The 16,862-nt window shown below is 44.6% G+C and overlaps 1 protein-coding gene and 1 pseudogene across 3 annotated transcripts in view; one reads left to right on the top strand and one right to left on the bottom strand.

Moving 5' to 3' along the window:
- The first annotated feature begins 870 nt into the window (after nucleotides 1–870).
- Nucleotides 871–16,862, top strand: part of LOC147611925 (TATA-binding protein-associated factor BTAF1-like) — a 43,208-nt gene continuing 27,216 nt past the window's right edge. The window contains exons 1-5 of one of the 3 annotated variants that reach the window (XM_086783789.1): nucleotides 919–1,183; nucleotides 1,401–1,650; nucleotides 1,903–1,997; nucleotides 2,139–2,359; nucleotides 2,825–2,882. In XM_086783789.1, coding sequence (XP_086639915.1) covers nucleotides 1,599–1,650; nucleotides 1,903–1,997; nucleotides 2,139–2,359; nucleotides 2,825–2,882 — 426 coding nt within the window. In that variant the 5' untranslated portion in view covers nucleotides 919–1,183; nucleotides 1,401–1,598. Of the gene's footprint in view, nucleotides 1,651–1,902; nucleotides 1,998–2,138; nucleotides 2,360–2,824; nucleotides 2,883–16,862 lie in introns of those variants that run through there. The other 2 variants (XM_086783788.1, XM_086783790.1) reach the window with 2 other exon arrangements.
- LOC147611926 (uncharacterized) lies at nucleotides 4,689–6,388 on the bottom strand (annotated as a pseudogene).

Here is a 16,862-nt window from a genome sequence, read left to right as displayed (position 1 = left end):
CATGCCACACTATAGAAATCTCATTTGCCTCCACAAATCAAAATCCAAATGTACAACTTGTGTGTGTCACGTTAGACCTTTATGACATGTCTTTATAACAAATCATGCTTTATCACCTCTACGCTTGTGGCCTTGGCACTAGTGCCACATAAAGTTCATATCCTTTGGAAAATTCAGTATTACATGAATTATGCTCACATGCTTTGTCATAGTTGCATTGAGTGTGCATGGGCCTACATTGCCATGCTCCTTTGCATCATAGAAAACTCCTTAGAAAAGTGCACAAAATCCTATTTTTGTTGGAGGGGGCCTTCTTTATATGTGTCTCCTAGATAGGGGGCATTTTAAGAGAGGAGGTGTTAGCTAGAAATGTGCTATAATCTTCACACGCCACGTTCTATCTTTTGTGCAATTTTGGAGAAATGGAAAACTTAAAAATCATCTCAGTGAATGTGCAATATTGGTTGAGTGTTAGGCAAGTCTCGATTGTTGGGGGTGGTGCTGTGTGAAAAGGGGGCTTAGGGGGTGTTACTGTTTTGAGAGCAAGAAGCAAGTGTTTAGAAAACTTTCATAGCCAATAGATATATGTTTGTTGGTAGCTTATGACAAAAGCGTTTCTTTGTTCGAGTCTCGAAGCTAATGACAAAAGTGTTTCTCTGTTCGAGTCTCGAAGCTTATGACAAAAACGTTTCTTTGTTCGAGTCTTAGAACGAGCTTGCTCATTTTTGACCCGGCTCGAAAAACAAAAACTTATGGCTAAATTCTAAGTTGTAGCTTGTGAGGAATAGGAAGGATAGGATTATCTGGATTCGTTAAAAAAACAATTTATATTCATTCGCCGTCATAACTAACGGCGTGGCGCCCTCCGTCTGCAAACGGCACGACGCCGTCAGTGCCCGGCGTTCGCAACCCCTGCTTGCCTTCCCCCCTGCTCTCTGCAAAGATAAAAACTACGCGTCAATCTATGGCGATGGATCCCGTTTCTGCTGTGTTTCTTGCTCTTTGGTGCCGCTCCAGGCTGCGCTGCTTCTCCCACCTTCTCGCCGATAGTCGATTTGATGCCCCGCGAGCAAATTTTTGCCCGAATCCGTGTTTTCTAGTACGGCCAACCTTTCGCTGTAGGCGGGGCTCCTGCATTGTTGCCACAGTTGAAAAATCCGACACCCCTGCCCTCTCGATGGAGGTAAATTGCTTCATGCCTGCCTTTCTTCAAAGTCTGCAAACCCTAGCCTGACCTCTGCAAACCCTAATTTATCCTGCCGTAAACCCTCTGACAGTCTTTGGCCAACAGTGAACCTATGCTTATTTGCTTTGCCGTGCTTTTTAATGCTGGAAAACCCTAGCTTACTCTTAATTTGGAACCCAAGCCAATCAAAATTTGAAATGCTTTATTTGGCCAGGGTCGCCGCTCAGGCATAGAAACGGAACGCTTGCCGGTTACTGCAACTTGAGATAGGGTTAGGGTTTTCACCATGCACAGGTCATCATGTGCGGTGATGGCCTGCAAGAAGCTGCGGCGGGCACAAGAATTGTGACCCTTGGAGGAGGCTTTTCGCATGTCTCTCGAATTCGGTTCAACTATCTGAATCTGCAAAGAAATGGCCCAGCAACAGTCTTCTCGGCTCAACCGCCTGCTCACCCTCCTTGACAGTATCCTAGACGCGCTGCAATTTCTCTTTCCTTTTTTTCGAAGTAGGGTTATGCATGCTGCTTGCATGCGTTTTTGCAATGTTTTCTGTATGCATATTTCTAACCTATTTTGAGTCTCGGTTCTCTTGGAAGTATCACATGCTTTTTGTGTGCAGTTTGCAAATGTATCATGTCGTCTTGGCAGTATGACATGCTTTTTGTGTGCAGATTGCAAGCGTTAATTACATTTTGGGAACCTTGACAGCATTGTAGCTGGATCAACTTTGGCCACCAGACGGACAGCGGCTAGGCAGATCGGAGAAATAGCTAGGTCTCGACCAGAGGACCTTCATGCCTTGCTAAAAAAGGTAAGGGCAACCTCAATTTTTTTTTTTTGTGGGGGATGTGGGTCTGTGAGTTTGGGGGGCTGGGGGTTATGTATGCATATCTTCAATTGTCTTGCAATGTTACAGTCAATTGAAGGCTCATTTTTGCTACCTCTACTCCAGGTGTGCCCATTCCTTCACAGTAAAAACTGGGACACGCGCGTAGCTGCTGCTGCAGCAGTTGGGGCCATCGCAGAGAATGTGAATCACCTTTCTTTGAAAGATCTCTTAGCCTGTGCACAAAAACTTTTGTTAGACCTGGGCCTTAATATCGATCTAAATGAGCTTCTGGCTGCCAATTGGATCACTCAGTGTAACTCAACCAAAGCTTTATCATTTCACAGGTATGAATTTTCTGTTTAATATGACTCAACCCTGCTTATGTAGGTTTCTGGTGAACCAAGACTGCTATCATGTGTGAGTGTGTACATGTGCACTCAAAAAGCATGGATATACATAAACATGTATGTATATGCTGATTTCTTGTCCTCTAAAACTTTTGTGTTTACCGCAACATCTGATTCTAAACATACAGAAAGATAAGCGCTTCGCAAAACATGTTTATGTTTTTATATGCATGCTCATGTGTGATAGGCTGCTACAATACATGGCTGCACAAAATGCATTTGTGTCTTCTTATGTTTTATGTCAACTCTCACATAGGCTACAATACATAGCTGCATGAAACGCATTTGCATCTTCTTATGTTTTATGTCAACTCTCACATTTATGGAATCACAATTTCAACGGAAAGTTTGGAAGTACTTTTGCTGTGTGCCTATGGCTTATGAGAACTTAACTTTTGGCAGTTTCGACATTCAAAAAGTCATGGACTATGGAGCTCTACTACTCTCATCAGGAGGGCAGGTTTGTGTTCTAGTATCTTTTCTTGTTGCATGCATTTGGAATGTGTTGCACCATAGAAACACTTTGGAGTTCTTGTTTTCTTTTTTACTTAAGTAGGTGGCATTGTGATACATGCCTTTTGATACATGAATAAATCACAAAATCCATCTAGGCCATGGGTCAACATCTATGTGTGTGGGTGCATGCACACTCGATCGAATCTTTCTCACTCTCTTTCATAGTCACAAGAAAGTTTTGAGGTTTTTTTTGTTTCACCTAGAAAATTTTTATCCTGAAATAAAAAAAACGATAAGTTGGAAAAAATCAAAATATTAATTAATTTGTAAATATAATTAAAGCATTTAGCAACCATTATATGTAGTGCACATTGCATATGGATGATTGATTCATGAATTTAAAATTTTGAAACTTTGAATGCTGTCTTCCCATACATCGCTGGTAGATTATTGGGATTTTGGCAAGGCATTGTGGAAATTAGAGAAAATTTAAAATAGGGAGACCCGGATATGTTGAAGATTGGACTCGGTAGAAAGGAGATGGAGCTTCAAAGAAGAAAAGGAAGGAAATGAGAAGAGAAGGAGATGGGAAGGAGAAGGGAGAAGAGAATAGAAGGAGAAGAGAAGGCAAGGCCAAGGCCGCAAGGGGTGCTCATGAGCTGCCCACGAGTTGGTAACGGATGGGCACACATAGGAGGTCGAAACCAACTCGCAAACACTTGGAACACAGGTGCAATAAAAAATTGATCAAAATGGGCAAGAAGATAAAAATTTAACCTCAAATTTTTTGGCAAAACACATTTTTTGCAAGTTTTGTAGGTTTTTTAAAACATTTCTTAGGTTTCGTGTTTCTTGGGGTTGAAACACATTTTTTTTTTTGTTTCCATACTCTCTTTCAAATATACCTCTCTCTCTCTCTCTCTCTCTCTCTCTCTCTCTCTCTCTATGCCACATGGTTTTTGGCACTTATCTTTCTTTCATATCTATTAAGGTTAGTATAAGGTTTGGGTGGCTGTGGTGAGCAGATTCATCTCTCTTTCATACAGAGACGCAGTGATGAGAGCCTCACATATGGCTTTCTTTGTGAGGATGAGGTATGCTTTCAGGCGTATTGCTCGTCCCAAGCTTGAGCCATTCTAGCTACAACCGAGCCATTGTGGACAAAGATCTTAACTTACCTCCACCACCACCACCACCAGATGTCAACATCTCCTCTACTATTCGCACCTTTACATCCACACGAGTACGTGGTGACGCTACCTGCAGGTTGTAGTAGAGGTCAAGGTTGCAGCTGTGGGGTTGTGCTTCATTAGTTATGCGGGGGATGCTTCTTGATCATAGTCACAAGAAACGTTTCTAGGTTTTGAAAGTTTTGAGGTTTCTAAGGTTTTTTTTCAAAAGGTTTCATCCATCACAAAAAAAATTCGAGGGGTTCATATATATATATATATATATATATATATATATATATATATATATAGAGAGAGAGAGAGAGAGAGAGAGAGAGAGAGAGAGAGAGAGAGAGAGATATTAACGTCTCCTAAAGGCCGAAATGGCCCATGAGACCAAAACAAGGTACAACTGATGATGATGATGTCTCATCATAACAAATCTGAAAGAAAGAATGAAAATAGTAACATCCTAAGAGAGCTCTCTTCCGTGTGCGTTTTCGTTGTGGTATCCAGCTGATCTTGTCTGTTCTTAAGATTGGCATGGGCTTTCATTAGAGCAACGTTCAACTTATTGATCGTCATTTTACCTCCTCTTCCTCTTGTATTCTTTGCAGGGGTTGTGGATCCCACTTCCTTCTTGAGGGCTTTTATTGTCAACCCGTCTTGCCGTTGTTGTTCCTTGAACTCCTCCACCAGGCCCTCTAGTTCTTCAATTTGGGCCCTTGGTGCGGCCTCATCGCCTGCCCTCTTCCAACTTCTTTGTGGCTGCCCAGGCATGCTCTTGCAGCTCATCATTGGGGATTATATCCATTGATGATCCTTTGTACAATACCAGCTCCTTTCCTTCGGTGGTAGGTTATGATGGCTCGAATCTGCCGATGGTGAGGGAGTCGTGGACGCGATCCTCGTGGTCGTGGGCGTGGGCATCTCGCTCTACAGATGGCAATGGCTCTGTCCAAGCTGACTCCTCTGGAGGGTGGTCTACCAGGTAGGCCTGTAGATGGGGGAGTAGAGGCTGGTGGGGTTACAGTGCTGGCTTTGAAAAAATCTGTGAGGGCTCTTTGTCTAGGCGGCTTTGGTCCCACTGTCCTCCTGTCCCTCAATAGGCTCTCTTTGTGGCGTCTAAGCTCAAGTATGAAGAGCCCTAAGCACCTTTGGTCCTCAAAGTCCATGATCCGACACAAAGGTCCATAGCCTTCATGGAACAGGCAATGGTACCTCCCTCAGATCTCATAGTAGACAGTACAACGACACACATAGTGTTCCTCCGTCTCCACCTCCTGATGGCAAAGCTGGCATATGCGGTCCTCTAGTGATATATCCTCATATCGACCTGTCTCTATCCGCAGCCGGTGTGAAGATGTGCGAATCTGTCCAATAGCACTCCGAATACCATGTGAGAGGTGTGTCCATGTAAGCATGGCGTATAATAAACCCGTCCGAAGAGAGGTGTAGAAAATGACTATGGTAGTGTGCCATTTTCGTGCCCAATGGCTGTGGGGGACCTGACCCATGTCCTCTCTGTATCTAGTCTCACAATGTCCATCCTGATCACCCGATTCAGCTCTGAACGGCTGAGATCTAAGAACGGGCAGTCCAGGCTGTAAGCAAAAGGCGGGAGTGCATCAATACTCATGCCATGCAAGGCCAGCCATGTGCGCATCTGGGCATACCAACATTGGGTGTCTCCCTCATCTGCAAGCTGTTTGGAGGAAGTGAGTGCTAGGCGAGGTATTTCTGCTGAGGGAGCTCCCATATTCTATGGAGAAAAGAAACTGCACGGAACAAAGCCTCAGTAACCACTGGGGCAGCCCCCATCTCTGCCCTGATGATCTCATGTGGTATAGATGACTTGCTTCGAATCATGCGTGTAATCATCATCACTAATGGCCTCTCCATATGCTGCCATCCATCATAATAGTCTCTCTCTGGTCTGTCCTGTCCTGCCAATGTCTCCCTCCTCTTATGGAAAAGACTAGGCCCCCATATCTCTGCTCCATAGAGAAGTGTTGATGAAACCAGAGTCTCAAATAGCCATAGTTTTGTGCGTGGCTCCTGAATTTGTATGTCTGCGCACTGTCTCTCAAGTGTCCCCAAAGCTGCAAATCCTTGTGCTAGTCTAGCCTCTGCTGCCTCCCTCATAGAAAACCGCGGCCCTCTGAAGGTCACTGTAACTCGCGGCGGGTGCCCGGGGGACTAGGACCTTTGACACACTTGTTGATACCATCAATGCATATTAAAACATTTAACATGGCCACAACCTTAACATATATCCATCATCATCACTTTGCATGAAACATAAAAGTTGGACATAACATCCACAAATGCTGAAAATGGAGCTTGCACATGTGACACCACATAGAGGCCGGAATGGGCCGACCCCCCCTCCCCCCCCCCCCCCCCCCTTGGAGTATTTTACTACCCAAGGAGAATAATATCACGTACAAGCTTTGAGGGCCTTACTCTCCCCACGGGAGATGCAGGATTATCCATATACAAATGCCATAACACAGCCCAACACGAGGTAACCAAGCCGGAACATAGGCTGTAGAAATGCCGAGCCAATAATATAATCCATATACCTCCGTGTGGGTACTGATTCTTCCCCAAAAACCATGGGTATTCATGCAATAGAGTTGGTACAGCAAGTACAACTCTCCATTCAGCCGGTACAATGGTTGGTACAGCTGGTACGGTGGTTGGTACAGCAGGTACAGCAAGTACAAATGCTGGTACAGCATGTACCAGCATTTGTACAGTGACTAGTCACTGTACAGCATGTACAGTGACTACTACAGCAGGTACAATGGCTGGTACAGCAAGTACAGAAGCTGGTACAGCCGGTACAATGGGTGGTACAACAAGTACAAGGATTGGTACAGCCAGTACAATGGCTGGTACAGCAGGTACAAAGGTTGGTACACACAAGTACAATGGCTAGAAATCATAATAAATGATTAAATACCCTTGCCTTCAGTATTTCTTCGCGATGGAAGCCTCCAAAACAGTCCCCAACAGCCGGTATTCTTCATGGGCAGTGTAACACGTGGAAGCTCTGGGAGTCTTCTTTCAGCCCTGAACACTCTTGGGAACATGCTGATGCAAAACGCAGATATAGAGAGAGAGTAGAGAGAGAGATGTGCTGGAAATTCAGTATATTTCATATAGTACAAAAAGGTACTCTTACACACAGCCCTAGGCTGTCTTGAATAAAAGGTGAATAACACCCCCTATGGGACTCCTACTGACCCAAACCCCTAGAGGGTTGAATGGTTTTATCTAGGAGCATTCTGGCCTATTTATAGCTTTTCTACTTCCTTGGAGAACTGGCCGACTGCTGGTTGGCCAGCAGTCTTGCCCCCTTAAATCCATAAAATCCAGCGCTGCCCTCTGGTTGGTCCAGCCGCCTCTGGTTTTGGTCCAGCGGCCCACCTTCTGTAAGCAGCCGACAGCCCTTCCTGGTTCAGTTTCAGCCGATAGCGCATCATTCCATCTCTTGGCCCCAAGTCCAATCTATTACCTTATCTACACTCCTTGCTCCAGCAGCCGACAGCCCTTCCTGGTTCAGTTTCAGCCGATAGCGCATCATTCCATCTCTTGGCTCCAAGTCCAATCTATTACCTTATCTACACTCCTTGCTCCAGCTTTTGGTTCTTATCTGGTTCATAGTCTTTATCTGGCTGCCTCTTCTGGATCAGCACCTGAGGATTGTACATGGCATTGATCATGCACATGACAGGCAGCCTTTAAGCGAGAGAGAAAGAGAGAGTAGCCATCATTAGGGAAGCCTTCAACGGTGGTAGAGGCTAGTGTGCAGCAAGAGAGCCTCCATTAACGAAGAGAGAGGGCTCCAGTTTATAGATTTGGGCCTCCCATGAGCTAAAATGGCAAGAGAAGGCTACAATGACAAGTGGAGAGCCACACAATACTTGTCTCACTTTGATCCACTTTCTAACAAGTGTCGGGTCACTTGTCTCACTTTGGTCCACTTTCTTGCCACATGTCCCAATCTAAGAGATGGGTCCTTCCATAAACTTTATCTCTAAAAATATCCCAACTAGTAGACATTTTGTCATAGGCACTTTGCCAACTCTTGGTATCTGCTCAATTCCTGATGTAATGACGCGAACAGAATTTCCATCGGAGTCGGGCCAAAAATAGCAACTCTCCTAAATTTTAGGAGTGTGGTCCTTTGTATTCTAGGATAATCCCCCATTCCCAAAGCTTGTATTTTCCAAATATTTAGCATCCTAGAGTCCACTAGACCCCTTTCATACTGGGAAATGTCCAGGCTGGTGACAGTCACCCCCAGGTACACATAGGATCTGACATACTCAACTGGCTCTCCTCTAAACGTAAACTGCTTCTGTGTTCTAGTCACCCATGCTTGTGTGGTATTAAATGTCATAACCTTGGTTTTACTAAGGTTCACTGTGAGATTTTTGCCCACACAAAAAGACTGCAATGCATTTATTTGTCTTTGTAGTCCCTCAGGAGTGTCTGAGATAAGCACAATGTCATCTGCATATAGTAGGATGGGTATCAACACCCCAGCTAGGCTCACCCTTGGGCCACCCAATCTATCCACCCAATCATCAATGTATAGCCCAAAGAGCGTGGGTGAAAGCGGGCAGCCCTGCTTCACCCCAATAGTACTGTTCACTGCAGCCGACAAGCCCCCTGGGGCACGTACTCTGCCTATCACTGACTCATACAAAGTGTATACTCCCCATTGCATCTCCTTAGGGACACCAATATCCTGTAGTTTCCTCATAAGCTCGGCACGTGGTACCATATCAAATGCTTTGCGGAAGTCCACAAAACAACAATATATCCTCCGTCCTCGTGCTCGTCCTTCCTCAATAAGAGCTCTGAGGGTGAGTATATGATCCAGTGTGGTGTATCCCCTCCTAAAACCAGCCTGTCCAGTTGCTCTATGTTCTTGCCTCTCTGCCCACCGGCTCATCTCATGCTCCAAGATGGATCCGTATACCTCGCCAGATAATGGCCAATCATGATCGTACGATAGTTACTGGGCATCATGGGATCCCCGCTCTTAAGCAACGGCACAATAGTGTTATCTGTCCAACTAGCTGGGAAACCTTCACACGTAGCTCTATTAAACATGTGTAGAAGTATCGGGGCCAGAGTATCCCGTGCATATGAGAGAGAGAGAGAGAGAGAGAGAGAGAGAGAGAGAGGTGTATTATGAATTGTGATGAAAGGGAGGTGGTAGAAGGAGAAGAAGAGGGTAAAGGAGAGGAAGTGAAAGCTTTAAGTAGAAGAAGATGGCAAAGGGGAGAAAGTGGGAGCTCAAGAGGGAGAAAGGAGAGGAAGTGGAAAAAAAGGAGTTAAGGGGAGGAAGTGAAAGAAAAGAGGAAGGAACAGAGGTCAAGAGTAGACAACGAGGAAGAGAGGAGATGGAAGGTGAAGAGGAAGAGATGGAAGCAAAAAAAATTGAAAAAAACAAAACTTGAAATTTGGGCAAAACTTACCTTATTACAAAGGTTTTGAGGTTTTTTAGGAGAGGAGTTCGAATGCGATGAGGAAGATATGGATAAAAAAAAGAAACCTGAAATTTGGGCGAAACTGTCGTACTGCAGAGGTTTCGAGGTTTTTTAAAAACATTTCGAAGTTTCGACGTTTCAAAACTTAGAAACGCGTTTTTTTTTTGTGTGACTATGTTCCCGATGAGCATCCAAAGACTCAATAGTGTCCACACATTGGTTTCTTGATTGAGCTTTCACGTGCTCTTGAGATTGGTGAGGCAAAATCCCACGACAAGAGTAGTGATGGCTAGATGATGATAGCTCGAGAGAGCGAGCAGTGAGAGATGAGCTAATCGCTTGTAGAACATAGACTTGCCACCTTACTATCTACATTTGTGGGTTTAGCATTTAGGATGTATGATCATTTATCATGATGTATCTTTTTATCGCTTTGATTGTTGGCATTATAGAGTTGTCATGGTGCCACCATATTCTTGAGTTTTATATATTTTTGAGATTTGAAGTTTGAAATTTGGACTTTGCTGAAGTTGGAACTTTTAAATAATATGAAGTTTGAAGTTTGGACTCTGCATATGGATTTGAAGTTTATGGTTGTCACGTGCAAAGCTGTGGACATGGATAACCTCATCATGACTCCCCGATTCGCAACGTTTTAAGGGAGATTTAGGAGTTGATTTAGAGCCGATTTTGTAGCCCAATAGGCTCCCAAAGTGCCCAAAACATACACCCATATAAGGGACACCTTTTGGGCACAATTTCCACACAAAAGATGATCTTTGGATGAAGTTTTGTGGGTCGAAAAGGCAAAACCGATTGGATTACGAATTTTCCTCTTCTCTCTATAAATAGTCAAGCTCTCATTTGTACATATCATCTAATCCCCCTTTGGATTAGGTCCTAGGTAGTCAGTAGAAGGTCTAAAGTAACCTTTTGGTCAAGCCGAAGGTCTCAGAAGTTGTAAAGACATCATCACCTTTTTGTACCATATAATGCATTGAACACAGCTCATCTCTCTCTCTTCTCTCTTTGTCTAATCGTCATTAAAGTTTGCATCATTGTTCTTTATCAGGCTTAGGGTTGAGGATCAAGTAAGCAAGGCTTCCACACATGCTACAATTGTTAAAGTTTTGAAGTCTCAAGCGTTCAAATTCATGAATCAAAATGTTTTTTTGATCATATGTAATGTGCATTGTATATAATGGTCTCTAAACGCTCTAATTAATTTATATTTTGTTTTTTAAAAACGTATCGGTTTTTTAAGTTTGGGATGAAACATTTCTAGATGAAACTTCAAAAACCTCGAAACAAAAAAAACCTTGCAATGTTTCTTGTGACTATACTTCTTGCACGTAAGTTCGGATTCATAACGGCTTAGATAATGTATATCAAGACCATCTCTAGGATCATCTTTCAGCCCTCGTCACTTCAGCGTCGCTCTCCATCCTCACAAGCCAACTCACTACCATTCCTTATGTCACTCCTAAAGCTTCTTTTGTGTGCACGCGTGGCTCCAATGCCAAATCCCCATGAGATCCGTGCCTCAACACAACGGGTATGGCGATGAGTGCAAGGCCACCTACCTACACTTCTTACACGAGCAAGCGGCATGATAAATTACTAAGGGCCACATTCAAAGAATATTGCAACGTCTCTACTCCACACTAGACCACCCTCGTTACATAGAGCGCTATTATTGAGGAGGCCAAATTGTAGAAGCAATGTGTTTATAGTTGTTTTGTAGACTTCGGCGAAGCCTTTGATATTGTCCCTTTGGCAAGTCTTTTTAGACACCTTCATGAGTTGGCACTCCCTTCAGAGTTGATATAGGGAGTTGTAGCGTTATATGAGTTAGTCACAAGAAGAGTTAAGAGTACCGCTTTTTTGATTTTTGGTTTCTAAGCTTCGTGTAGAATTGTTAATCATAATTTCAAAAATATTAAAATTGATACACAAACAGTTAAGAAAGAAATCAAAAGACAATAACTAAATAATGAATTCAAAAGATTAAAACATAGAAATTCCAAAGTGTAAACTTTGAGATGCAGAGTTTCAAGACTTAAGAGCGAAGCCTGAAGATTCTAGTTTTTAATATTAAAAAGCACAATATTTCAAATCCTAAATTATATCAAAAGAGTATAATGTCAATATTCAAACTCCCAAATTGGTCGACAGCCAGTGGTACCAAAGGTGGTGTTTGTATCTATGTTTCAGTTGTGGTTTTGCCTTGCATCATTGGACATGGTGTCATTCCACTGCGAGAGCGCAGTGGAATGCAGGGTGTTATACGCATTTATTCTTAACCTTTATGCTCCTAACCATAGAGGTTAGAGGATTGTTTTTTGGAAATCTCTCACTACGTTGATGCCTCATGCTGACCATTGAATTATTGGTGGGGATTTTAATATGGTTGAGATGCCAGTGGATAAAATAGGTAGACATGAGGGCTTGATGCATCCTCTTGAAGAAGCATCTTGGGAGAGGTTTATACTCTCCATTCATGGCATAGATTGTTGGCATCAAGATTACATTCCGAGGAGACCATCCACTTTTCTCTATTCATGGTCTAACAGGAGAAGGGATGCACGATGTATTTGAATGAGCGCACAGAGCGGAAGCAAACAAGCACTAGAGTGTGCTGAGGAGAGAGTGCAAGAGAGAGAGAATATGAAGCAACTATAAATATATTGAAGTGATACAGTCCCAAGCAAGAGACATGAATGAGTCTCATAAGTGAGGGAGCAAAAAGAAAGACTAGACTATGAGAAAAGTGTGAGGCCAGCCCACCTATTTATAGGTAAGAGGGGCTGGCCGACTGGGAAAAAGGTACCTGACCTGGGAAAAATCCCAGAAAAATGTACAAAAATAGGGTGGCCAGCCCACAACCAAGGGCCATGAAAAGGGACCAAAAAGGGGACTCCAATGATGAGCAAAATCTGGGGATGAATGTGCTAACACCCCCTCTCAGCACTAGAAGCTGAACATACTCCGAGAATCCGAAGCTGAGGAGCCAAGGAAGCTTGAGAAACCGGCTTGGTGAACAAATCTGCTTCATTCTCCGTTGAAGGACAATACTCCAAACGCAAATCTCCAACAAGAACCCGTTCGCGAACATAGTGATACTGTATCTCAATGTGTTTCGTATGATCATGAAACACAGGGTTCTTGGTGATGGCGATGCAACTCCGATTGTCACAACAAAGAAGAGTAGATGCGGTAGGAGGACAGCCAAGCTCCTCCAATAATCTCCGCAACCAAATTGCCTCACATGCAGCATAACGAACTGCACGATACTGTGCCACTGTAGAGGAAAGCACCACAGTAGGTTGCTTTTTACTGCTCCATGAAATGGCTCGAGACCCAAGTGAAAAACCACAATTGGTGGTCGAACGCCGAGTATCTGGATCTCCAGCCCAATCTGAGTCAGACCAGAACGGTGCGAATGGTAGTCATCCGAGCCGTTGGAGCGAAGGTCTCATCAAAGTCGACTCTAGGGCGCTGAGCGTAACCCTTGGCTACCAACCTCGCCTTGTGCTTGTCCAAGTTGCCATTAGCTCGGAACTTCAATTTGAAGATCCAGCGCACACCAATCACCTTACCCTGCAGTGGCCTAGGCACTAAAATTCAAGTGCCATTCCGTTCAATAGCATCCAGCTCTACCTACATAGCATGGCGGCAAGGCTCATGTGAAAGAGCCTCGTCCACAAAAGTGGGATGAGAAGGACCATGAATGATAGAGGACATAAGAGCATACATGTTACCCTCATGAATTTGTTTCCTTGAAACTCTGGAAGATTGCCTGAGAGAACCAAGCAGAGGAGCAGAAGGAAGCTCACGTAACCCAGAATCACGAAATGTCTGAAAATACCATCCAGGCACAGATCTGCTTGAACTCGCTGGAGGAGGAGTAGAGTCATCATCATCTAACTGAGAGTCCATAGCTGGAGGTGTAACTGAAGCAGAGGGAGGAGGAGGAGGAGGAGGAGGAGGAGGCGGAGGAAGAAGAAGCTCACCACCCCTCTTTGAAGATGTAGGAGTCGTATCGAACACCACATCACGGCTCACAACAACTTTGCTGGCTTGCTGATCATATAGACGATATGCCTTGGACACAATGTTGTATCCGAGAAAAGTCATGCGCTGAGACTTCGAGTCCAACTTGGAGCAATGCTCCTTAGGCACATGTACATACGCCGAACAACCGAATATTCGAAAATGAACAACAGAGGGCTTCTCACCATCATGGAAAGCCTCATATGGAGTTTTATTTGGAAGCGCAGCAATAGGAGACCTGTTCTGAATGTAGACAGCAGTAGAAGCCACCTCAGCCCAGAAACGTCGAGGTAATGAAGAATGCTGAAGCATAGCATGGGCCATCTCCATAATGGTCCTATTCTTCCTCTCTGCGCAACTCCATTCTGTGATGGAGTATATGCTGTAGTAAATGGTCTCCGAATGCCATGAGCCTTGCAATATTGCTGAAACTCCTGGGATGTAAACTCACCCCCTCTATCGGTCCTGAGAGGCTTGACCGAGGAACCGGTCTCTTTTTCCACCTCAACCCTCCAATCACAAAAGTGCTGAAAAGCCTCATCCTTGGACTTCAAAAAGAAGACCCAAGTATATATGGAGAAGTCATCCACCATCACGAGCATGTACAATGCCTTACTCAAAGACACGGTACTCATAGGACCACATTAGTCTGCATGAACAAGAGCAAGTGATGTCGAAGATTTGTGTGTCGCCTCCTTCGGAAAGGTGGCTCGGTGTTGCTTCCCTTGTAAACAAGAGGAACAAACAGAAGATGGAGCCTTGATGGTCGGTAAACCCTCAACCAACCCATCCTTCGAAGCTCGTTGTAGAAGCTGATAGCTCAAATGGCCAAACCGAGCATGCCAAAGAGCTGAAGAAGAACCAAAAGAAAGCAAAGCGGTCAACTTATAAAACCACTATCTTGGACTCCCTGAGCCAAGATGCTACCAGTCTCCTTATCACGAATGGTAATCTCATAACAAGAGAGGATCACCTCCGCACCCTGAGCTATAAGAGCACTCACTGACAAAAGGTTAAATGCCAAATCTAGAATGTACAGAACGTCAGAGAAGTACCTCTTGTCCTCGGAGAAGCGGAAGATGGGGATGGTGCCATGTCCATGCACTGGCACGGAAGAAGAATTACCCAAAGTGATCTCGCCTGTCCTGGCAGTGAAGTCCTCGAACCAATCTCGATGGGGTGTCATGCGAGCAGTAGCACCGCTATCCACAATCCACGACCGCGACTGAGAAGTCACAAGAGCAAGTACACGACGAGTACTTGCTAATAGAAGAATACCATCATCCTTCTTGGTTTGAGACACCGTTGTAGAGGAAGAGTTCTTTGCTTCTTCATCTTGCTTCTTCTTGTGACATTGGGGCGATTTATGACCCTTCTTGCCACAATAATAACACTCAATGTCCTTGTTTTTAGAAGATCTGCTTTTGTCTTTGTCTTTATCCTTGTCGTTATCCTTGGAGTTCTTGTCAGAACCCCCTTTCCCTTTCTTTTGTTGATTCTTCCTTTTATCCAAAGCTCCATCAAAACCACCAGAGGTGCCAGTCCGCTCCTGAGACTCAATCTGCAAAATGGAGGGGAGAACTTCCTACCAAGTAATTGGAATAGGACAAGGAGAAGAAACAAGAGACTGAAAATAAGCATCAAACCTCTCTGGAAGCTTGGAGAGAAGCCGAATAGCCATATCCTCTGTAGAGATATCCTTGCCACAAATAGCAAGCTCGTCTCCGGAGATCGTTCATTTTCGAGATGAAAGCAGATAAAGATGGAAAGGCAGAAACTGACAAGTTCATGAGCTGCTTTTCCAACGCCAAAATCCGTTCCGGAGACTTAATCTCGTAAAGATATGCAAATGCCTTCCAAACTTCGTGCAGCGTCTGCTGTACGCACATGAGAGAGAACAAAATCCTGACAATTCAACATCAGAAAAGAGAAAACACGACGATCATTTGCCTTGCCAAATATCAATCTATGCCTGAGTCACCCCACCGGAAGCAAGGGTGGGAGGGGCGGCATTGGCAGGTGTAACAAACCAATCCCAGAGATCCATGCCACACAAGGCTGATTTCACCTTCACCTTCACCTTCCCACAAAGTGTAGTTGGAGCCATCCAACTTTGCAGACTCAGAGAACATATGAAGTGTAGTTGGGGCAGCCATCCGAGAACATATGAAGTGTAGTCGGGGCAGCCATCACAAAAGCTTGGGCTCAATCTCAGAAAAATGGACAATCTCGGAAGGAGTGTCCACCATAGGTAACAGAAGCCACCAATCCTCAACTCAGAACAACAAAAACTACAAGAGCCACCTGCAGGGAATAAAACGTAGTAAGATAGATGCTGCAGCCCTGAAAAGGAGCAGCCGACAGGTGAAGAAGGGAATCTCAGAGATCAAACCAGTGAGGGAAGACCTGAATCTGCAGTGGAGAGGCGCTGGAAGAAGCAAGCTGACCAACAGCAGAACTGAGAAGAAAACGCAGATGTTAAGGTGCTGAAAACTGAGGCAGATTTGGGGCAGAAAGTTAACGCTGACTGGGGCAGCAGATTAACACTGAACCGGGAGCGATGATACCATGAATGAGTGCACAGAGCGGAAGCAAACAAGCACTAGAGTGTGCTGAGAGAGAGAGAGAGAGAGAGAGAGAGAGAGAGAGAGAGAGAGAGATGAAGCAACTATGTTGAATATACTGAAGTGATATAGTCCCAAGCAAGAGACATGAAGAGTCTCATAAGTGAGGGAGCAAAAAGAAAGACTAGACTATGAGAAAAGTGTGAGGCCAGCCCACCTATTTATAGGTAAGAGGGGCTGGCCGACTGGACATGAGAACTTGGCCGACTGGGAAAAAGGTACCCGACCTGGGAAAAATTGTCACCAATTGGCCGACCATTTGGTCCATCTCCAGTTTTTGCGTCTCGTTCACTTGAGGCCAGGCCGGTGTCTCGTGTGAAGAGGCCAGTATTTTTGCTGACATGGACGGGAGCCAGACTGGTGCCACCCGTGTGTTAGCAGGTTGGTGTCGTATGGACGGGAGCCAGACCAGTGCCACCCGTGTATGACCTGGACTGTGTTCGACCCATGGGACTGTCACGCCATGGAAGAGCCAGTATTCGTGCTGTGTTTTGCCTATGGGACTGTCACACCATAGGGAGACTCGTGCCTGGAACTGTGTCTTACCTATGGGACTGTCACTCCATAGGAAGACCAGGTTTTTATGTTTTTTATGTCGTGCCAGTTTTGTGCTGACAGATATTTTGTA

This window comes from Cibotium barometz, chromosome 46 (genome assembly GCF_041138505.1).
Source record: "Cibotium barometz isolate CiBa-2024 chromosome 46, ASM4113850v1, whole genome shotgun sequence".
Lineage (NCBI taxonomy): Eukaryota > Viridiplantae > Streptophyta > Polypodiopsida > Cyatheales > Cibotiaceae > Cibotium > Cibotium barometz.
This window is presented reverse-complemented; position numbering and strand designations above follow the sequence as displayed.